Below are 24,130 nucleotides of genomic sequence, written 5' to 3'. Positions count from 1 at the left end.
TCAAAAAGTCTCGAGACAGATACGAAACCTCATTAGGCAAAGTGGAAGGACGCAACACATTTAGGACCTACTGCTACGCTATTTGTTACAATTTATAAGTTTTATTTACTAATTTGTATTAATACTACGCAATACATGTTTATAGTTTAAAAAGCCCAGCTTTTAATTATTTTACATCACTTTTGGAGACAGTGTTTATAAATATTACGCAGTATATATATTTCAATTAAAGTAGCGCAAAAGTGAAGGTCTTTTAAATATTAAGACAAAAAATAACATGTTTTAAAGAGAATCTTAATTAAAACGTCAAACACGCGCCGTTTAAAACTTGTCTTTATTAATTGTGTTCAAACGTTCTGAAAAAGGTGAAACTAACTTTAAACAACTAGTATATACATATCATTATCACTTTTTAGGATAACAGTTGTAATATAAAGTTTTATTAACTTTTTTGTGAATTGTCATAATCTACTAACAATAGTAAATTAAAATTTACATAAAATTGCAGATGACAACAGAATTATAAAATACAAATTATAACACAAAAACTATATATAACTTACCGTTAAAGAGACATCTAAGAACGGGGCTTAAAAACAAGTGCTTTCCGCAATAACGCTGAGCGAAAAGAACGAGATGTTGTTGCGTTACAAATAAGAATTCCCGGGTTTTCGTTAGGCAAATCCTTGTATTGACATTCTATTAGAATTATCTCACTAATAAGTTAATAATACTTATGTAAGCTAAATTAAGAAAAAAAAAATGTTATTTGGTACTTAAGGCTCCGCTAAAGAAAACTTTAGCAATTTTTACATTTTTTTTAATTTTGTTAGGAGTTTTTTTTTTACTAAAACTTAACTATTTGTATAACTTTCTTTTAAATTATGCCCTGTAGTTAACTTTTTTAATGGTTTAACGCTATAAATCTTGTTAAAGCGGCCTAAAAATCCTTAAATTTACGCTCAAACATAAAAAATAACTTCTTAAAACCTAGCTTGCTGGAAAAGTTGTCTTCTTGTCCAATTTTGTGTTAAAATGACCAAAATCCGCCATTAAAATCAACGTCACTTGGATTAAGGCTTTTGATTGGATAGAAACGTTTTAAATATTATGCAAGAAACGAATACTAAGATAAGGAAAAAAACAAAAAATGAGAGATCACGTGATCTCACTACTACATACGTTCGAATGCGATAAGAGAATGAAAGAGAAAAAGAAATGAAAAATTAAAGAATTTAGTTTTAATTAGGCGTAAATAGAAGAGAAATGATTTGGGAAAACGAGAGAATTTTAATTATTAAAAGAAAAAAATAATGCTTAACGAAGGTGAAATACAAAATGGCTGAAGCTATTTTCAATCCAACTTAACAACTCCTTAACTTTAAACTTGTAACAGAAGGTTCTGAAGCCAAGTTAACTTTTAAAAGCTATTCTCCATTAATAAGGTAAATAAAACAACGACGAAAAGTGTGGTTTTAGTGCAGAACTTGCATACGAAACCTATTTTGCAGGTAAATTAATTTCAGTATATCACATTACGCAGTAAACCTAAAAGTTACATAAATTTAGAGTTTTAACATATCGTAATAAATTTAAACTAGTAAAAAATGGGACATTTAAAAGTTATTTTTTTACATTATGTATTTTTTTGGGCCTAACTAAAATGAGCTTTATCATGAATTAATCGTTTTAATAAGCTATCATCTAATTAAATCTAAAGTGGTTACTCGCGCCTAGAAGTTTTTTGATTTGTCCAATTTAGTTTAACCTACTTGGGTTTATGTTGATTTCGCTTCGTAATTAAACAGACTCAAATTATTTTAGAAAATTTTTCTATCATTTTTTAGACGATACGAAAAACTTAAAGGCGTTTATAAAATACCAATTTAACAAAAATATTTATATTTTATAAAGTGTAATACAATTTTTTTTAAATTTATTTTGACAATTGGTTTTTGGGTCTGGCAGTAGCAAATACAGATTAGGCTACACAACAAAGCTAGGACTTGGGAAATATGGTGATCCATCGCGATACCCCATGTTTTTTTATTTATCTTGAATATGGGATAGTCTACTTGACGACCTAAACAAGTAGCTATTTGCAGTTTGGAATATTATAGATTATAAATGTCCAATAATTACGCAAATTTTCAGCACCAAGTTGCCGATGGGGAAGTTTAACAATTGCTGTAATCAGCGCAAAGCGTCAGCCGATAAATTTTTTATGTGTCAAACAACACAAAATTTAAGTACTGAGTAATATATTGCTATTTAGGGAATAAATAAACATTATACGCAAATAGTTCTTTAATTTAAATAGCCTAAAATGCTATCTCTTTAACTAGTTTAAACAGTATTTCGTTACAAATAATACATTTTGTTTAAGCCATTTTTTTGTCTTGTTACATTTAGCGAAAATTGTAATATCCAACGACCGAAAAAACAGTGCAAAATATAATTTGTACAATTGGAAACTTGATAATGATTGTGAAAAAAACAAACAAAAACTTGAGATAATTTCAAAATCTCAAAAAGCAAAACAATTAATTATTCGTTCTTAGCAAAATAAAAGAAACACAATTAAAATCTTCACAATTCATAAAAGCTAACACTTTGCAGACATGCGCTCAATTTCAAATTATTAAATTATATTATAAAATTAAAATGTTACAACTAAAGTAAAACGTCCGTAGAAAGCATACGACGCAAAATATCACATTATTAAAAATATAAAAAACGCATATACAAAGAATTAAACATATGTTGTGTAAAAATTTGCATTAAAATATCAAAGTCAATTTTGTATTTCAGCTCCAGCGTTTTCAACATGACGTCATAAGCATTTTGATCACGAGTTACTTAAACTTTATTATTGCAAAATCAAATAGTTAACATCGTTGAAAAATTTATTAATTTTTCGTCTTTAATACATCATTCTGTAGAAAACTTTTTTTATTTTATAACTCCTTAAATATCCTGAAAGCTATACGTGACGTCATTATATCGCGTAGATGGTGACGTAATTTCAATAACGCCACCACCTGGTTAGATCAGACTATAGACGGGCTTAGTTGCTGCTTGTTGTGTTGAGCCTGGTAGGCGACCGCTCGGGCCACTGGACCCGCTTCGGCAGCTAATGCAGCTGCCAAGTGGACAGGTTGAGACGCCGCTTGTCTAAAATAAGAGCACACCAATTTTAGGTTTTTTGTTATTTATCCTCGACCTAGAAAAGCCTTTACAGCCTAACAAACGAGTTACAGGACTTTGAAGTTTTATAACTACAACCAATACAATTTTAAACAAATCTAGGAATAATTTTTTAATTTATATTATTTTAGTTTAGCTTTTATTTTTGAATACATGACTACTTTTTAAGTTAGGCTTAAAGCAAACAGGCAAAATTAATAACAAGATATAATTAATAATCTAATTAATAAAGAAAGCATCAACATTCAAATGCAGCGACGCCATAATTTAAAAATCATGACGTCACGGAAGAGAAGCACAAACAAAAAAGGCAGAAAAAATTTACCCCGATCTGGCAAGCATGGTCTCGATCGCTCGGATTTTTTTCTGCTTAACTCTCTCCTGCGAGGGCGACAATTTCACGTCATCGTAATCCACCAAGCGGTCAGGAATCTCGACCTTGTCGGGTGCGATTAGCTGCGCATGCAAAACAGAGTTAGAGGCCATGACGTCACTTAGCGAGATAATGACGTCAGAGTTGCGCGGAACCAGGGTATAACGTTAGTGTTTCGTTATATTCCAAGGTTATTACGTCACAAACAACTTACATGACGTCACGATTAGGTCACGTGGCGATGTTATACAACATGCAACTTTACTTGCGGTAAGTAAGGTATCAAGGTTTCTAATTTAACTATTTCTAAATCCTGTGCCAACAAAGCAAATACGTCACCAAAGCAAATTTCCCCGAAGAAATATTAAAAAACCTACCTGGTGAGTTAAGTTCAAGTCCATTACGTACAGCTCTTCCGGCTCCAAGTCCTCCTCCTTGTGCGGGGAGTCGGGCATCACGACGCCATCTACCATGACGTCATCATGCTCGTATTTCTGCCCCGACGCCGCCTCGTTCTCGAAGTGGTCGATGTCGAAGCCGTACTCGTGGCGCTTTGTGATTGGCTGCTTCTCGGCCTCGGTCCGTTGCATGTCACGTTTGGCTCGCTGCAACACCTGATGAATGGAAAATAATTTGATGACGACATGATTTGGACGTGGGTGTGACGTCACAGGAAGAAAAATAAGTTAGAAGTGGAAAGTGTTTGTTAGTGGTTAAATCTCAAAAATAAGAGTTATAAAAAAAATCAAAATTTAAAAAATGAATAAAAATGTTTTAAATAAAAAAATTAAAAATGAATTCAAAAGTTAATTTTTACCACAACGCTACAAAAAAAGAAGAAAAAACTAACAAATAATATTAAATTTGTTACCTTTGGCATTCGGTGGTGCTTGATTGCCTGTTAATTGTAATACAAAAATATTAGTATAAGAAAACGTAATAAATAATGTTTCAAAAAATGGTTATTTATAAGAAATTTAGTTTAGTTAATATTTCCAACTTTATTAAATGAGATACATGCTCAGATGCATACCATTAGTACCACTACATAAGAAAAAATATTGTTTTTTTGCAGCATCAATTTGCCATTATGGTACCATAGTAAACGTTATGTAGTATATATAATATAAATCATAAAAAAAAACATTTTTAAAATATCTTTCGTAAAAATAATAAAAATTAAATAAAATTTACCATTTGAACGTCGATTCCAACTTTCATGTGAGTATCGTACGATCGGTGGTTGTTGTTGCGGGAATCTCCCCCGACCGTCAACGTCCGTCGACGATTTCTAATAATTAAAAAAATTGGAAAAATTATAAAACATGAATTAATAATTTTAATTTGCCATATTGCTTTTTTAAACTGCATTTAAAGTTGCTGTTTTTTGTTTCCAAATTAAAGTCATTTTTAAAGTTTTTTCATAATTTTTTTACTTACTGATAAATTTCTTTCTGGATTTTTTTAATCTCGTTCGGATCGGACGACAGGTTGCCATAGGAACTGTGGAGTAGTCTCTCAGCAGCCGACTTAGTGCGCTGTAGCGACGGTGACTTGGCATTAAAAGTCCGAGAATATCGAGCCAGTGACTCAGCAGTTAAACTGTCAACACTGCTGGCATGAGTAACTATTAAAAATAAAATAAAAATTTAATTTTGTTAACAACTTTTAATTTCGAATTCGTCAAACTAGAAAAGTTAAATCAGAAAGCGACAGAAAAATGTATTTCTTTAAAAAATAAATTTAATAAAATTTTTAAAAAATTTTCTAAAAAAAAATTATTGTTAAAAAATAACTACAAACCTTACTTAATATTGCACACGGAATTTTTATCAAATATCAAGAAAATTTTATATATATATTAAATTTTAAAACAAAGTGTTGCAATTTATTTCTTATAATTCACCTCCCCTTCCTGGCAACGTATAATATTTGGAATCATTGCCAACACTGCCTCCGGTGGATCTTCTTGCTGTGGAAACTTTTTTCACATTCCTTGGCGACCTTTAAATTATTTCAAAAAGATATTTCTTATTAAAAATAAATTTAAAATAACAATTAATAAATCGAAAATAACCCAAAACTACAGATAAAAAAATTTAAAATTACAATAAAATTTTAAATTATTAATAAATAAGGAAAAAAAAAAACTTCTTAACTTTTATTATTTAAGCAAAATATTTAAAACCAACCTAAGTTCAGATTTAGGTTTATGATCGTTTCTCCCCAAGGTCATTGACCTTTGACTGCGATTGTCATCTAGAATCAAATAAAAAAATTAAATTTAATAATTAATCTACTAAAAATATGACCCAAATAAGTTAAAGTTTTAATAAATAAATTTAAAACATTACTCAACAATACTTAAATCACTTAAAAAAACTCATAACTTCAAAATTACTCAAAAAAGTTCCAAAATAATTAAGTTTTACTAACCTTGTATGCTCTCAGTTTTGTTGACGAGTCCAATTTTGTTTTTACTTAGACCTTGCATCATAAACTCGACTCGACCGAGTTCCCACTCAAGTTGACGTTGGTGTGAATTGGAGTTTGTGTTACTTGATCTGAGTAAAAAAATATTTTTTAGTTTAATATTAAACAAAAAATACTTGAAAAAAAAAAAATAAAAAAATATTTAACTTTAGTAAAATTCATATTCGCTTAAAAATATGTAAGACTGTGATAAAATATTAAGCAGTGTTAAATTCTAAAATTTTCTTTTTTATATCAATAAGCCATTAACATTTTTGCATACTTTGCATTCAGTTCTTCCAACAGTTTTAGTTTTAATTTTCTGACTTCACGTTCAAATATTTCATTTTCTCGAGTCATTTCTTTTAACTTCTCAGCCGATTTTTTCAACTGAGATTTTACTTTCGATAAATGTTCTTCCAATTCAAACTCAGAAGCTAAAAAATTTAAAATGTAAATTATTAAAATGCATTTTAATTTGTGTCTTTAAAAAATTTATAAGGCTATAAAAAAAATAAAAAATAACATTTTTGTAATACTTTATTTAAATAAAAAAATTCACATTTAAAAAAAAACTACTTGCTATATCATTTATCATACTAAAAATATATATTTTAATAAAACCATGTAAATTTTTAACAATATTTAAAAAATGTATATTTTAGTGAAATTAAAATATATACCTGCACTAAAAGTGTTCTTAGCATTAAAAAGAGATTTTTCCAACCTATTTTTATCATCTTGTAATTTGTTGATTTCTGAAGTCACATTATTTAATGTGCGGTCCAATTCATTTAACCTATTTAATTTTGCCTAAAAAAGAATTTTAAATCTGAATAATTGAATTAAAATCTACATTTAAAAGATTATTAGCAACTAACAAAAATTACTTTGATATACACTCCTTAATTTATGCAGATTTTGAAAATAGAGAATAAATTTACATATTTTTTTACAAACTTACTTCTATATTATTATCATTGATATCCAGATTACGAAAATCTTTGCTAACATTTTGTGTGGGAATCTACACAAAGAAAAGATAATTAAAATTATATTTTCACAGTTATTAGTAATACTAGATGTACAGCAGGGAATAAGGCAATATGACTGGTAACTTTATACAAAAAAAATTAGGCAATAAAAGTTAAACTTCATTAAAGATATTTAAATTTTATAAACAACAGCAGAATAAAAAAAAAGGTGATTTCTTTTTATAAAATTTAATTTAAAACTTACCACATCGGGAGTGTTGTTATTGGTTTTAGGTTTGACTGAAATTGCAAATGCTCTCAACTGACCCTACAAAAACAAAAAAAATGTCAAAACTATCAAAATAAACAATACAAGATTAACCTTTTATATTAAGAGTCAGGTGTAATGTTATCTTATTAAAAATATATATACTAACCTGTCTGCCTTTGACATCCATTTGTTTCACTTCATAATTTGAATTTGGAGATTTTGGGGACACTAAAAAAAAACAAGTTAATAAAATTCAAACTTTATTAGTATTTTCTAAAATATATTAAAACCATAAAAATTAGCTAATACACAACAATATTTTTAACAACAGATTTAAAATTATATAAGAAATGTTTTAAAAAAAACATTTTAATATTATATGGCACTTTTAATTTTTTTAAATAAATTTGTTTCTAGGTTAATTTTTTTTTAAATTAGCCTGCAACTACAAGCAACACAACAACATACTTGTATTAGTACTGGTAGGTGAGATAGTGTTGTAATGGAAATGTTGATACTGTCCATTTAGAGGCACTGGGGAGAAGACATCATCGGTTTGTCTACAAAAAATCAAGATAAAATAATTAAAAATTTTTGATAGGTTAATTTCAAAAAAAAAAAATTAAAAATGTTTGTTATTAAAAAAATACCTTCTAGGAGTATGAGCTGATCTTGGAGTGGATCCAGATGTTGGAGTCGAGCTTTCTCCGTTAACTGGAAGGTAATGCTCTGACTTGGTCCTCGGTACATCTTGACGTGGAACTGTGTGGTCAAATTGGGGGTGATTTGGGTCAAGATGGGGGGTGCTTTTGGAGGTGGGAATATTTCGGCGCTGGTTACGTTGTTGTTTTTCATCCAAATTCTATTGGTTAAAAATAAAATTTTAGAGTTATTGAAAAAAAAAATCATTTTGTAATCTGGGATTTATGAGTTAATGTACTATTTATTAATGTACTAAATTTAAATTTAAATTAGTAGCAAAATTTAAAGGCATTTAATACTTAAGTTAAAGTTCAATTTTAAATTTCAAGTTTAATAAACCATATTAATCATCAAGAGCAAATTTATAAAAAGATAAAATAAAATAATAAAATAAAAAAAAATTAAATTAAAAATAAAACAAATCTTTGACAGCACCTTAAATTTAAAAAAATTGTCTGCATCTTAGAACATTTTATTGTTTAGATAGCCATAACATTAAAACTTTTAAAAAAATTTTAAAATTTAAAATGTTTACCTGAGTGGATCTAGGTCGTGGAAGCGACACAACTTTTTGTTTTCTGTACATTGGGGGAACGCTCATAATACTACTTGCAACCTCCATAGGGTCCATGTAATCGTTGTAGGTGCCCGGTCGATATCTTTTACCACTTGAGGGAGCAGTATGGGCTTTTGCACTGCGACTGGATGAAGGAGGAGGTTGATAAAAATATCTGAAAAATTTTCATTTGTTTATTCATTCGTTAAAATTAATTTTTAAGTCCCCCAAAAAAAATTATACTAGGACAAAAAAACAACTCTACGCTAAAAGAAACTTTTATTTAATGCTTCTGCACTTTTAAACTTGGAAAATTTTGTGGCTTAGGTTACCCAGCTTTGTTTCTTTGTGGTGAACTTGCAGAACTTAATTCGCTTGCTGTTTCATAATTGTTTGGTACTCTTCTACAACAGAAAAAAATTAAAGAAATGTTATTAAAAAAATGTAAAAATTTAACATCAAGTTGCCAAAACACCTGTTTTTTTTATACAAAATTTTAAAGATGTATTGCAATTTATTATACTTAAAAAAACTTATCAATTAAAAAGAAAGCCCAACAATAGTTTAATAATTTACCTTGTTTACCTAAAATTAATTGTTAAATAGCCTAATTTAAAGTGACTTTATAATCAAGGACAAATCATATTTAAAATAAAAACATAAAAGTTACCTTCTCTGTTGTGAGTTAAGAGTCGAGTTTGATTGTTGTCGATGTTTTTGAGTCATCACCCAGCTTCCGAGTTTAACCATCGAGTCATTTCTCTTAAGATTGTCGTTATTTTGTGATAACGCTCTTCTAAAAAATTTTTACAAAATAAATATGTAAAATAATATAAAAAGACTGTCTAAAAATAAAATAATTTAGAAAATCTTACTTTCGTTCCGGAGTTGAAACTTCCGAAGAGTAATATTGACTTCCGTTGTAGTTGCCATGACTACCTTGCGTACTCTGGCTCTTCCTGCTGGACAACCTTCTCGGAGGTGGCTCAGAGGATTGTCTTCTTCTCTGTGAGTTACTAGGTGTCGATGCTGAGTTGGAATAAGTCCGATTTGAGTTTGAGGAAGATCGAGTTTGCCTCGAGCTTCTATTTGAGCCTCGAATTATTGACTCTGGATTTTGGGTTGTAGTCTTTACATTGTTATTGTTGCCGTTGGCGACTGGTTTGTGATTGGTCACTGGTGGTAATTCATCACGTTTGATTGGATGCCGCACCTCATTAAACCCAAACTCTGCATCCTCATTGGTCGGTTTTGATGAGTCTTTTGTTTCTATAGATTTCTTTGAAGGGCTTTTTCTAAAAATGTAAAAAAATTCATTTTTATTTTTTTTGTATTTCTTTTATGTTTTTTTTGGTAACACAAAGTTTCAAGTGGTATAAATTACCATGTACAAATAAAATAGTATATAATTTTCCACTTCATAACACTAACTACATAATATTTCAGATAAATCTTTTATCCACAACTTTGTATTTATTTAAATACTAACTAAAACACGTTTAAATACAATAGCTAACATTTTGCGCGCTATTCAATTCAGCCTACCTAAAACAATGTTATAAACTATAAAATGTGAAATTAAATTTAAAATCCAAACGTTCTGTAGTGGGCATGTTATTAAACAAACGTATCAATTACATTTTAATGAAAGATATCTTCGTAGGTGACACCTTTAAAAGCACCTTTATAAAAGATTATTGAACTAAGGGCGTTACCGTATCAAATTTGAATGTAATTTTAGTAAAATAACAGTCTATAAAATATGCGAATAAAATATTCTAAAAATGCATTTTTGTAAGACATTTTTTTGCATCTTTTATTAACATTTTAAATTACATGTGCCTTTATATATAATTTGTAACAATACTGAACACATATTAAACTTACCTAAATCGTTTTGATATTTTGAGTAACATATTCTTGTATTATATATAATCCACAATTAATTAATTATAGTTGAAATAATAGGCTACCTTTCCATAAGACTATTTAAATCATTTTGATTTAAAAACTTCTGCAATATTTAAATTTATTTACATAATTAAAAAAAAATATTATATAATAAAACTAATGCTAATGAGCCTTATATTTGCATTCTAACAAAAAATGTGTCTATTTTACATTTTTTCATATTTTTACGGCCTATATTATATGTCACACAAAAATGTTATACTTGTTATGCGATACTTAAAGCAAAACAACGCTTTAAAACAGTAGGCTTAAACTTAATTGAACTAACACTCTAATTAAAACTTGCATTAAAACAACTGTTGTGCGATATACCCTAATTGACTCTTTATTAAGCTGTAAATGCAATTTAAAGTAAGGTTATGAAACAAAAGACTGCCTTTTAATTCGTTATATTATAATCGGTAGTAAAACTCAGTCAAACTGTGAATTTAATTTTAATATTTATATTGTTTTTTATTTAGCCTAGTTAATTATCTAACACGTTTTATACCCTTTAAAAAATTAAAATTTTAATATTTTATTAGCGTCTATAACCACCTATATAAAATATTTATTTTAATTTTGGCGATTGAAAATTTTGAAAAAACATCAACGACAGCTGCTTGAAGTCGTTTTAATTTCGCGAACAGCTAAATTGAATAAATAAAAGAATACGAACTACACCGTGTCCTAGTGTAACTTGATATCATTAAATACCTGATCAAAATCCGTTAATTCGAATTAAAAAGACTGTTTAAAAACACTTTAGACAAATATTTAAAAAGATTTTTAATCCAATTAAGACGGCTTAATCAATTGCTAACATTTTTTTAATTTATTATTTTTAAATATACAAAAAAATATTTAGTATTTTTAAATTTTTATTATTTTTGATATTTTTTTTGAGAATTTACTATACTTTTATGTGCTATACTAATACATATTTTATTTAATTTTAATTCGAATAAAATCTCTGTAAAGCCCCGTTTTTAATATTTAACTTTCTCCAACCTATATCTAACAATCACTCAATTCAGAAACCTAACCGCTGTCTAGACCGAACTAACAAACTAATAAAACGACAAAAATACCCGAAAATAAAAAAAAATCGTGTCTCACAACACTTTACCGAGTTCCTGAAAGGCCTAGCCAGTATTGCTTACTAATCCGACAAAAATGATCAACGAATTTTGCAGAAAAAACGGAATAGTTACCGCCCGAAAAAGAGTCGTCTGTTTTGTCGCATATTTAGTCACGCGCCGCTGCCCGTGTGCTCAGCTATCGAGTTTAACGTTGTTAAATGTGTGTAAAGTCTCAATGCGAAGTTGCTGGCTAAGTCAGGCGCACTTCAGAATGATGTTGACATTGTAAATGAACGGTTAGCATGATTACTTAACTGTTAAACTTATGTCTGATAGTAACATGAACAATACATTGAAAAACACTGAAAAACCAAATTAATAAATAAAATAAATTTACAAAATTTAATCCCAGATTTTATACACCTAAAATCGGGTTTAGAACAAAAAACTAATATCCCCTTTTTCCTAATTTCTTCTTTTTTTTAATTTTATAAAATTCTTTAAAATTTTTAATTTTGCCAATGCCACCCAAAAGTTACAACAAAGCAGAATATAACTCTCCTATATTTTCGTTGTAAACAAAATCTTATATGTACCTAACAGTAAATTTATCTACCTTTAATTTACACACGGGCAAAAACAAGTAATTTTAGACGAAAATAGGCGAAGACCGCCCCTTAACTATAAGCAAATTTTAAAAATGATTTCGGTTTTTTTCCTAATCTGAATTAAGATCGACGACTTGGGAACCAAAATTTTGGTTTACAATCTTATATAAAAATAACTATTTATGAAGTTTAAAAAAAAATCACACGAAATTTTTTTTTTCTTTATTTTTAAGAAAAAAAAATGACTTAAATATTAAACTTATAGTTAAATAAAACGAAGTGGCTAAAACTAACTTGCAAAAATATTGCCTCATTAAATTTTAATACAAAATACGACGGCGCAAATTGTTCTCGGATATTATAATGTCATAGAACTATCAACGCGATATTTTTGCAAAACAAGTTCTCAACTTTAGGAGTTTGAAAAATTTTTCTACATCAACAAGTTTTATAATAAATATCCCGCGCTTTGTCACATTAAACTTTGCGGTTTTTGAATAAAAAACAAAGTTTATCAAATTCAATAAAATGTTATTGAAAACAGCACGGTATTAATATACAAAGATTGTTTTGAAAAAAAGTTATTTTCTTTTTTCTTTTTTTAATCTTAAATTTATTTAATACAACCCACATATAATATTAAGGTTTTAATTTTCTGCAGAACAACAAAATGTATATGCAATATTTAAACACAATACTTATAAATTATTTACGTACCGTTTAAAAAACTAACTTTTATAAAAAACTGCCCTTAAAAAAACTTCATGAAATAATAAAAATTAAACATAATTTGACTTACTATTTATTAACATATATCTGATAAGTTTTAAGGTAAACGTGTTTTAAATAAAAAATAATCAATATTAAACACTTTTTACAAATTAAAGTCGATTGGAATATTTTAAAAGCTTTTAGCTAACTTGGTGACCTTTAGTAACCTAAATTCAATTTTATTTAAAAAAAAGACAATAATGAATTTTTAAGGCTACATAAGTGACCTTTATTAACCTTAATTTGTAAATAACATTTCTAAAAAAATTGCCAAATCAAAAAAAGAATAAATGTATTAAAAACACGAATTTAAAATTAAAAAAAAACTTTTTTTAATTTTTTTTTCTGCTATTTTTTGTTTTCTGCACCCTCTAACTTCCTCAATTTTGTTTTGACTTTGTTAAAACACGGAAATTACTTAAAAACAGTTTTGTTTATTCCTCCCTATTTCCCATGCTTTTTGTTCTCACGCAAAACTGAGACCAATGCACCAGGACACCTGCGCAGTAACGATGCGCATCGTTGCTCTCTTGTTCGTGACTTCATAATCGCACTAAGCGAGCAATTGACGAGAAAATAAATCGAAAAATTTAGGCTTTGATTTCATTTAATTTTTAACACGTTTGTAAACGTTTTGTATTACATTTTAAACTAAAAAAAATTTTAAATTCAATTTTTTACCAACCCACAAACAGGTTTTAACAGATTTTTTTCAAATTTAAATAAAGAAAATAAAACATGAAATTTAGTAACCTGATATGGGTAAAAAGCAAAAATGTCAAATGTCAGCCGATAAAGCGGAAACGAAGAAAAAATGTTTTTTATCTTACGGAAAAATGCCCGCACGAAAACAGAAACATAAACTAGACCGATTTAACCTTTATTTTGTTTTCAAATAATTAATTGGCTAAAAAAATATAAATTACATTTTAATTTAAATTTAAACTTTGCTTGAAAAAAAATTTTAATTATTTTATTTTTGATTTAAATTATTGGTTTAAAAAAATTAAAAATTACTTTTATTAAGTGAGTTTTTTAACAAATAAGTAAACTAGTTCCTTATTATGGGATACCGAAAAAAAAAACTAGTAAACCCACAACCACAAGAACCATTACTCATTTAAAAAATCGATTTAACTTTAAGGGAATTTCTAAACACAAAAAAAAACAAAAATTCAATTTTTAAAAATCTCGCAAAAAAAAAACAAAACAAAAAAAATGTTTTTTTTTTTGAAATAAAAATAACTAAGTCGGCAATATTTTTTTTGATTTAAGATAGTAGTCACTTAAAAGCATTGCGGTTGCAGTTGATTAAATAAAGGATTACGCTCTGGTAAAAGTAACTGTTTTTTTGTCCGTTTCGCTCGAGTGATTATGTCTAGGAAACCGTTCCGCTTTGCTTCATTTCGTTCCGGAAGATTTTTTGCGAAAAAAAATAAGATTCTAGTTTTTTTTTATGTTTTAAAAAATTTTTTTTAAATGTCCAAATTTAAAAAATGTAATTTTTTTTTTAATTTGCTAATTTCTTACTAAACCTTTTTCTAATTTTTGTCCTATTTTTTTAATCCATTTAAACAAAAACTAAAATTTTAATGAATAGTTTTAAACTTTTTGCAGCATTTTTAAATATAGTTTGTTCACTTTTTTTATTTAAAACTTTAAGTTTATTTTTTATCAAAAATGGAACAGTTTTAGAAGTTAAAATTTTTTTTAATTAGAACTAACTTTTAAATACGTTTTTCAAACTATTTTTGGGAAAATTAAAAACTTTTTTTTTTCAATTTTATTAACTACCAATAATATAAACTTGAAAATTAACTAAACCTCCTTAAAAATTGGCTCACTGCCTCTTACTATCGATCGTCCAGTTGTGTTTATTATTCTAAGCCGGATTAAAAACTTACTCACTCTTACTCTCCACCTAATTATGACGTAACCGGCCTTAAATTAGGGATGACCGCATTAAGTGCAGTGCCGGCAAAACAATGGGCCCATTGTTGAGTCACAATGCAATGCTTTTCTGCAAGTTAAAAGTAAACAAATCAATCTTGTTTGAAGTTGGTAGGCTTACAAGGCTAAAACATGTTTTAAAGCGGCTAGAGTTCTTTACAAATTACTTTGCTACACTACCTAGGGTCACTTACTGCATAATAAATAACTGTTTTAAATTAAAACAAAGGTTACGGAGACATTGTAATTACATTAGTTATTGTTGGAATATAAGTCTGGCGAAGCGCTAATAGGCAAACACGAAACTTCGCGCCTTTTAATTGGGTTTAATATCTTAAGTACATAGATTATTTAAACAAAGTATAGCGTGATAATAATTAAGCTAGTTAATTTATTTTAATTTTTGTAATCTAGGCTTTTAAAGTTTTAACAAAGTTTAACTATTAAAATGTTTATATTTTAAGTTAAGTCACTCTTTAGTTAACATTTTTCTTTACAATTACTTAACTTGTTTACCAATAAATATTTACTACAAAACATTGTACATCACCGTTTCAGAAAAAAAATAAAATAAATTTTTAACCTCTCTCCTTTTTTATCTGATTTTCAATCACTTTTGCATTAGACCAAAAAATATTTTAATTTTTTATAATTTTTTTTTTTTTTATTTTAGGTTGTTAATAGTTTGCGTGTCGGGTTAATAAGCCTGACGCCCAACTACCTGTTAGATTATAAAGATTAAAATTTTTCGAAAACGATTTTTTTTAATTTGTAAAAGTTAAATAATTTTTAAGTCAGTGTGGAAAATTGCAAATGTTGCTAAAATTTTATTGTGTAAAATAATTTTAAATCAATTATAAAATAAAATAGAATGTTTTTTTCAAATTTTTACAATATGATATTTTTAACTATGCTACTATTTTACTTTTATTATTCTAACAGCTTAAGTTTTAACCAACCTAATTATATTACAAAATCCTAAATAATTCAACTTAAAAGTATATAACTAAATCTTTTAATTTAAATTAACACATAATAAACAGCTCAATTTAACATTATATTCTTGCTAGTTGTTTAAATTAATATAAAAATAACAGCTGTTTTATATAAATATATTTAGTGTTTTTGTTTTTAATATTCCGGACTATTCCCATTGGCCTTAATAGTGTATTAAATATACAATTTAATGTTTATATTTAGCATATTTTATTTAAAAAATAAAATATTTTCTTACCTAAATTTTCTCATCTTACTAAAATAATTTTTCGAAGTTCAATTTTTCAGAAATTTTGTACAATAATCAATTTAAATTTAAAAAAAATCTACATAACTTCCTTTAAAAAACACAAAAATAAATATCTTACTATAGAATCACACACAAAAATTTTCTAAAAGACGTTTTCTTGTCCTTATCAAAAGTGTCTTAAAGTTTCTAAAGCGTAGTTCAACAACATCGGTTTGTTGATTTTCTACGACACAATTGTGACGTCATAAACGTATTGTAACGATCGGGACAAGGCAAGAATTTCAAGTGCAGTTTGTCGTAGAGTTTAGTACGCGAGCAATTAGCGGGTTACGACATTTTTCAGTGCTTTTACAAGTACCATTAAAAACCCGAATCCGTATTTTTCGGTGTGCTAATGACGCTAGTTACATATGTACTACGAAATATAAAAATTTTTGGTCTTTTTTATGCATTTTATTCACAAAAATGTGATATTTTCTTAGATTAAGCAGTATTATAACATAAAATTTACATAACTTACGGCTTGAAATATTACCAAAATGACAATTGACATTAAATATATCTTAAAAACAAATGCTTTTCTCTGTACACCTAATATCAAGTTAAAAAACATAGGCTATTCTTAGAACTTAAACTACACGAAAACTAATCTATGCATTAATATCATGATATAATACACAAACCCTCTAAAAGTTTATTGGAAAATACTTATTAAACACCTTTAGGCTATATAAAAACTAAACCAAAAACATGTTAACTTGACTCACAAAGCTGAGATTATTGTTTAAAACACAAACATTACTTTTAGGCCTGTAAACACATGCCTTAGGGTAAGATTTAATAGGCTATAATATACAACAACAAATGCTTAAATTGCTAAAGACTATTAGGATTTAACGTACTTGACCTTTTAAAGGGCAGTTGAAATGAGTTTATTTTTTACTGCATTTTATAATATTTAATAAATTTATTGTTAGAATTTATTTATTTTGTCATAATTTAGGTAGTAACTAATTGATTTATTGCTTACTACTATTTTAAATTCAATTTTGTTATTATCCTACTAAAATATAGATTTAGTAGCTTGCCTAACCAAAAACAATTAGAACAACGTTTATTATTTTAAAATTAAACATAATAAAAATCTTTGAAAAAGGGCTAATTTAGGGCATTAAATTATAATTTATTCTTTCGAATTCAACTTATTCTCTTAAATTCGTTAAATGTTAAAAACCCATTTAAACTAAATTTAAATTTTATTTATTTGCTTTTAATGTTTAAGTCTGGAAGTGTAATATGCCGGTCAAGGCGTCAAATGACCAACTGAAAGGTTTCGGGCTCGAGCCGCAACAATGCCACACTATTTGCCTTCGATATTGCATTTTAAAATAGCTCCACTACGTCACAATAGCACCCCCTTCCCGAATAAATAAAAGACTTACTGAATTTGATTGGGTTGTAGTGAACAGATAGGAGTTAATATTTTTACCCACTCTGCCATCTCACTATAAGAATCTCCACTCATATAAAATGTCCGCATGCCCGGGTGTTCGATCTACGTAAATAATAATACTGACGTCATTAGTTGAAAAAAATTACGTCACCAAGTATTTTAATAAACAAGAACTCAGTAGAAATTTTTCAAAGTTTCCGACATATGTTTAACAAAAAAATATTATCAACAACGCTGTGTTATCTATCACACTTGTTTACATGTCAATCAAGCACCGACGTCATTAGCATGACGTCACTATTATGACATGTTTACTAAGATTAACAGTTTGTAATGTCGATGTCAAAATACTTGTATCGCAAACAAACACGTTTACGAGATTCGCAAACGCGCTCCGCGACGCCATCTACCGGTTGGAAAATTAGGTCAACAAAAAACAAGTGTTTTAAAAAAGAGGAAAGTGCATTTCAAAAAAATTAATTATGCAATTACGAAAACGCAAAATTTTTTATGGTAATAACATCTTAATTTAAAAAAACAAATTTCCTTTCAAAATTTTACCAAGTTTCAATAATAAAAAATAAAAACTGGAAAATCTGATACTGGTTTAACTATACCACAAGCCTTCAACAAACAAGTAAAATATAATTTAGATAAACAATTTAACATTTACATTACCTTGAAGGCATATTTTCTGTTGATTTTATCGTCAGGATTAACCGTAGAAATCTGATAGCTCGGTAAAACTAAACTTCCAAGAACTTCATCTTCTTTCGCATCTTAAAACCAAGAAAAATTAATTTTAATAATTTATAAAAATAAAATTAGAGAAAAAACTGTAACAGGATTAACTAAAAAATTAATAAACTGTAACTTAATAGAACATTAATTGAGTATAAATAATTTAAACTACATTTTTAATAAAAACCTTTAATATAACTGATACTAATTAAAATTATTTTACAGTTCCATATAATTTTAACCCTTTTTTTTATTTCGAGAAAAAATTCAAAAAAAATTACAATTTAACTAAAAATCTTTTTTTTACGTTTTACCTTTATAATAATAGAGGCAGAAATCTGCAAGAACAAACCATCTCTTCCTCCACATCTTTACTCCTCCCACTCCTTGGCTATCCTGCTTGTACAACCATCCAGATCTTGCTACTGTGGAGGAGTCACGGCGATGCACAGTCATCTTCTGACCCTTAGAAAATGAGGATCGACGGTTGGAAGAGGAAGGTCGCCGCTCTTTGGAGGAATATCTTTTACTCTAAAATATAAAACATGGTTCATAAAAATTAAAAATTTTACTTAATTATTGGGGATAAAAATATATATTTTAGTAATTGTTTTTTGTCAATATAGCGTATAACAAAAGGTTAAATTTAAATTAAAATATGAATATAAAGTTATACACTTTTTTTAAACATTAGTAACGCTGATTGTTTGTTAACTGTATGTCAATATTTGTGATAAAAGTAAAAACTTACAAATTCATAAATGACATTGTTCAGAAAGTCAATATTATATTTAAGGTACATTTTAATAGGGTGCAATACACCTCAAAAATTTATATTAATAAAGCTTAACAGTGTGTTGACAAACACATAAAAGATGTTTTTAATATATATTTTTATTGGGCTTTATCCCCCCTTTCAATACATTATCACATTCTTCAACAAAATTGTTTCATAAATTCCTTATAAATGACAAATTTTGTTTTTTTTATGGACGATTAGGTATAACAACACAGTTATAATGTATTGTGGTTGTACTGGTATTTTTCTCCTTGCAACATTACAAAAAATGACTAAAATTATTCAACTTACCGGACTTTTGTCAACCTTTGTTCGGGTCTTGCTCTAAAAATATTAATTTTAAAATGATTATTTTTTGTATATCATTTAAAGCAGCATTAATATATTTTAAAGTTATGTAATTTGCAGTAATCCTAATTACCATTAATAATTTTAATCAACTAATGAAATGTTACTTAGTTTTATTTTAACATTATAACAGTTTAAATTAATAAAGAGGTTATTACATAACTATATTATTGAACATTAAGTAAATTATTAATTACTAATAAAATCATAAATGTACATTTACTAGAACTGTAAAGCTTTTCAAGAATTGACAAAACAAAAAAAATATTACAACATATAATAAAGCAAAAAAACATTACAATTTTTAAACATGCACAAAATTGAATTTATTTAAATTTAATATCATTTTAGATAAAATTATTTTTAATTTTATTCACTTAAAAAAAAAATTTTAAGGTATTTAACTTACACTACTTCTTCTAAACAAAGGCCTTGTTAAAGTTCCAGTTAGTGATGGTCTTCTTTTTTTCTTTTTCTTTTCAACAGTTTCTCTAAAACATTTAACAAAAATTGTGCAGAAAATTCAAACAAATAAAATTTAACAGTCAATTACAATTTTACGAGACCATTTTTTTTTCAATAATGGATCAAATACAATAGCCTAGTAGTGCTATAAATATAAAAAAAAAATTGAAATCTGTTTGAAAAAATTCAATGAAAATAAAAATAGACCTATTTTTTACAACTTTATTAACTTAAATAAGTTCACAAACAACCAATTTAATTCCTAATAAGGTTTCATGTTTCTAAATAACTTACTCGATTTGTGATTGATCTTCATTTGCTTCATCTTTTGAAATATCTCTGCTTGGATGAGTTAAAGTGGTAGAATGGTTGTTGTGACTGAAAACATTTAAAAAAATGAAATTTAATATAAAGTTCCTATAATTTTTTTTAAAACATTACAAATTGCTTATTAAATAAAAAGAGTTGACTAACATGTTGAAAATATTGTTAAAAATATATAAAAAAATAAATTATTACTTAGTTTAATTAGGTTACAAATTTAATAAAACAAACTTCTTTAAATAAAAATTAAAATAATTAGTTATCATTTAAAGATATGTTTGTTAAAAATAGCTGGAATACGAATGTTAAAAATGATTAAAAATAAATCATCATATGGTTAAATGTGCCCTTGTTGGCCTTTTAATATGTTTTTATTAGATATAAACATGATCAACTGACAATACACATTTATGATCGTAATAAAACAGGTCAGCGCTTATCAAACATTAAATTTTACCCAACAGGCAGACAAAAGCTCAATTGTCAGCAAACAAAACAAAAACCTTTTGTGATACGGCAAACCAAACACAACAGGCCTAAATAACATTCAAAAACGAAGGAATTTGCTTTCACAAAGAGAGTAGAATTCGGGTGAAATGAGAAGTTTTGTAAAATTAGAAGGTCAATGAAAGCGAACATCTCTTTAAGTGAATAGGAAAGCACGTTTTAAAAGCGATTCTCACATGTTAGAGATTTACTACAAAACTGAAAAGCTTAAAATAATTGCCATTTAATTTAATTTTCGATTTTTTAATTTTGAATTAATTTAAGATTTGAATTATAATTTTTTTTTCAAAATGAAATTATATTACTTCTTAAAAAAATTATATATTATATATAATATATAATTTTTTCATTAAAAATCAATAGGTAGATTAAAAAATAATACTTTTAAAACTTTTTAAATAATTACCCTAATTTAATAGAAATAAACTTTTATTAAAAATACTTTAAAATTAATATAATACCAATAAAAGAAAAAAAAAATACTTTATATTAATTTATCACAAAATACACTTACATTTTACAAACCCTAAAAAAATTTTACAGAAAACTAAGAACCCAAGTTGACATACATAATAATTTCCACATTTATCAACAAAACATGATATAAGGAATGATGTAAAAAACATTACATCAAGGTACATAAACCAGACAGCATAAAAGTTTAAATCAACAAGATATATTTGATTGCTCAACCACCAAACATGGTTCTTACTACAAGCATGTTATTTTAAATTACCAGATATAAAATTTAGTTTGGAATTGCGCCTACTAAAAAGGGCATCAGAAAATAAATTCTTTATCATGTATACTCAAAATGTTTTTTTATTATACTTTAGCATTGAAAACAATGGTAGTTTGAAAAAAAAACAACTTGGTTTAATTAAACCTTTTTTGTTTAAAGTATTTTTTTTTAGTTCAATCTTCTTTTTCAATTTTTTGTTGTAAATATTTAAACAATAAAAATACAAACAAACAATTTATTACTAAAATTCTATTGTAACTTAAACAATAGGCTATTATAAATTTATTTGTAATCTTAGACAACAAATTATTTATTGTTTTAAAACAATTCCATTGTTGCAAAAAAACACAATTGCCAGACTAGCATAGCCTGAGTTTAATTAAACCGAAAACTTGTTAAAATTAAACTAATAATTAGAGGTGTCAATTTGAATACTTTGTAGCCTACAGGCAAATAATTTTAACCAAAATTGAAACCAAATATTTTTAACAACATCTAAAAAAAAAACATTAGAGCAACCTGAGCACAAAAAGTTGGCGATTTAAATATTTTAAAAATAACTGAGTACCATAAATTATTTCTCTTCTTACTTCAATGTAAAAATATGCCAAGTACCATTGAGTTATGTAAATATTATCCAACCAGGACATACGCCCAAAAAGGCAACCCAGAAAAATAAATTTCAATTTTACTTTTAAATCACCGCAATAAATTTTTTAAAAATTTTTTAATAAATTTTTTAATAACTCATTTATTTATTTAATTTTTTTTTAACGAATACAAAAAATTTAAATAAAAATTAAACACTGTAACATTTATAAAGCACCTCACAAAAGTGTAAAATATGCTATTTTAAAAAACTAGCCTATAATGTTTTTATTAAGCCCATTTTTCTTTTATTTCAATATTTCTATCATTCAAAATTTCTCAAATTGCAATTATAATTCCACACATTCCTTCGAGTGCATACCAGAGCAAATACTTAAATAAAAATGTCTGGACAAAGTGTAAAAATTGTACGCTCGACTGCCTTACTATAACAAACTTGTTTTAAGTAAAACCAACTTATTGATATAGTGATGTTAAAATTCATCAACTTACTTGATAAAATAAATTTGTCCATCAGCAGTAAATGCTCTTTCCCAACCACATGGTAAATCTAATAAAATAAAATTATGTTTTACTCTTTCTTATTAATATTTTAATAGAACCAATAAAATTTAAAAAACAACCAAAAAACTTTTTTTTATTAAAACAGTTGATATATACAACATATTATAAACTAATTTTAATAAAAAAAATTTAAATATATACACCCTAGGTAAATATAAATATAATTAAATTACAACAACATAAATATACCTTATACAATAAAATAACAATTTCATTAGACAAAATTAAAAACAATTGCAGTTTTACAATTTTGATAATTTTTTTATTTACCAATGGTTCTTTGAAATCCAGTCATTGCTGCTTGTCCAGTGTCTGGATGTAACCAGGTTGTAACCCTTTCTTCATCACTACAAGTTATTTGTAAAATATCAATTTATTTTTTTTAATCTAAAATTTCTTAATTTCTCAAATTATTAAAAATAAATATAAACATATCACAAAGCTTTATAACATGTATTTAGAAGTTTAATTGTTATGTTTCAAAAAGATTTAAAAAAATAAATACTAAAACGATAAAACAATTTTAATGGGAAGCAATTACATTAACAACTTCCCTGATTATAAATCTTCAATAGAAGATCAATAAAAAAAGATTTATTGCACTTTAATAGTCAATTAAAATTTCTAATCTGTTAATTATGTTCAATTTAACTAAAAATGATAAAATAAATTATTGTTAGTTTAAACCAAAAGGCCAAAGGCTTATATACAAACCAAAATGCTACAAAAAACTTATATACTTTATAAAAAAAATTCTGCCATCTTGAGTAACACCAAATGTCCAAGGTTCTGGCAATGGTTCTTTTAGTAAATCGTCTGACATTTTGAAATTATTAATCCTTGTTGTTTAGCAGTTTAGTTTTCACATTAAACCTCAATTTAAGAAAAAATAAAAAACCTATATTACGTCAATTTTTTCTTCAAATTAAATATTAAAATAAAGTCATAAGATCCATAAACTAACTTACTACTTATTTACTACTAAAATCAACTACTATTCACTTTTTCACGCTTGTTTAACTACGCCTATTATGCTCACAAATTCAGAGCGCAATTTGCACACTTCAGTGCCATTATAATATTGGTTGACGTTGACGTATGTAAACAACTTCGTAAACTGTGGCAACCTGCTCTCAAGCGCCAACTATGGTTTATTTATTTTAGAAATTTAAATAAAAACTTAAAGTTTTTGCATAGAAGGTTGCTGTATTAAAAAAACATAAAATAAAATGTAAATTTTATTATTTTATTTTTAAAAGTACTAACAAACACGTAAAACACTTACAAAAAAACATGTCCTGAATAAAACAAGTTTATAATATTTTTTAGTAAAATATTTAATTAGTGTAATTTTTAAACTACAAAAAATTTAAAATCTTATTTTATCCTAGCTAATTATCGTTGTATAATCATTGC

The 24,130-nt window shown here is 26.6% G+C and overlaps 1 protein-coding gene across 2 annotated transcripts; it reads right to left on the bottom strand.

Annotated features, from left to right (window-relative positions):
• Positions 1 to 2,381: 2,381 nt before the first annotated feature.
• On the bottom strand, positions 2,382 to 23,626 carry LOC145751860 (uncharacterized). 2 transcript variants are annotated; one of them, XM_082567984.1, is made up of 29 exons: positions 23,455 to 23,626; positions 22,985 to 23,061; positions 22,643 to 22,700; positions 20,263 to 20,346; positions 19,913 to 19,994; positions 19,447 to 19,479; positions 18,671 to 18,887; positions 18,294 to 18,394; positions 17,605 to 17,717; positions 9,431 to 9,850; positions 9,226 to 9,351; positions 8,888 to 8,959; positions 8,535 to 8,730; positions 7,948 to 8,159; positions 7,766 to 7,857; positions 7,464 to 7,525; positions 7,292 to 7,354; positions 7,017 to 7,079; positions 6,736 to 6,865; positions 6,336 to 6,489; positions 6,017 to 6,144; positions 5,773 to 5,839; positions 5,487 to 5,584; positions 5,021 to 5,207; positions 4,775 to 4,871; positions 4,452 to 4,478; positions 3,958 to 4,194; positions 3,533 to 3,663; positions 2,382 to 3,174 (listed from the first exon to the last, which is right to left on the bottom strand). In XM_082567984.1, exons 1-29 carry the CDS (start codon positions 23,535 to 23,537, stop codon positions 3,051 to 3,053), a joined length of 3,534 nt encoding a protein of 1,177 aa, XP_082424110.1. In that variant the 5' UTR covers positions 23,538 to 23,626; the 3' UTR covers positions 2,382 to 3,050. The 2 variants fall into 2 exon arrangements, with proteins under 2 accessions (XP_082424110.1, XP_082424111.1); XM_082567985.1 differs by lacking the exon at positions 3,533 to 3,663.
• Between the last annotated feature and the right edge of the window lie 504 nt (positions 23,627 to 24,130).

The sequence above is a fragment of the Corella eumyota genome, chromosome 5 (genome assembly GCF_963082875.1).
Source record: "Corella eumyota chromosome 5, kaCorEumy4.1, whole genome shotgun sequence".
Taxonomy (NCBI): domain Eukaryota; kingdom Metazoa; phylum Chordata; class Ascidiacea; order Phlebobranchia; family Corellidae; genus Corella; species Corella eumyota.
The sequence above is the reverse complement of the archived record's forward strand: the minus strand, read 5'-3'. Positions and strand labels throughout refer to the sequence as shown.

Excerpts from the sequence above, each read along its gene's own strand:
- LOC145751860 (XM_082567984.1), bottom strand. The coding sequence starts at position 23,537 with ATGTCAGACGATTTACTAAAAGAACCATTGCCAGAACCTTGGACATTT. Across the intron at positions 18,395-18,670 it reads CTGCCTCTATTATTATAAAG|ATGCGAAAGAAGATGAAGTT; the intron begins GTAAAACGTAAA and ends CTTGGTTTTAAG. Across the intron at positions 6,866-7,016 it reads TCAATGATAATAATATAGAA|GCAAAATTAAATAGGTTAAA; the intron begins GTAAGTTTGTAA and ends ATTCTTTTTTAG.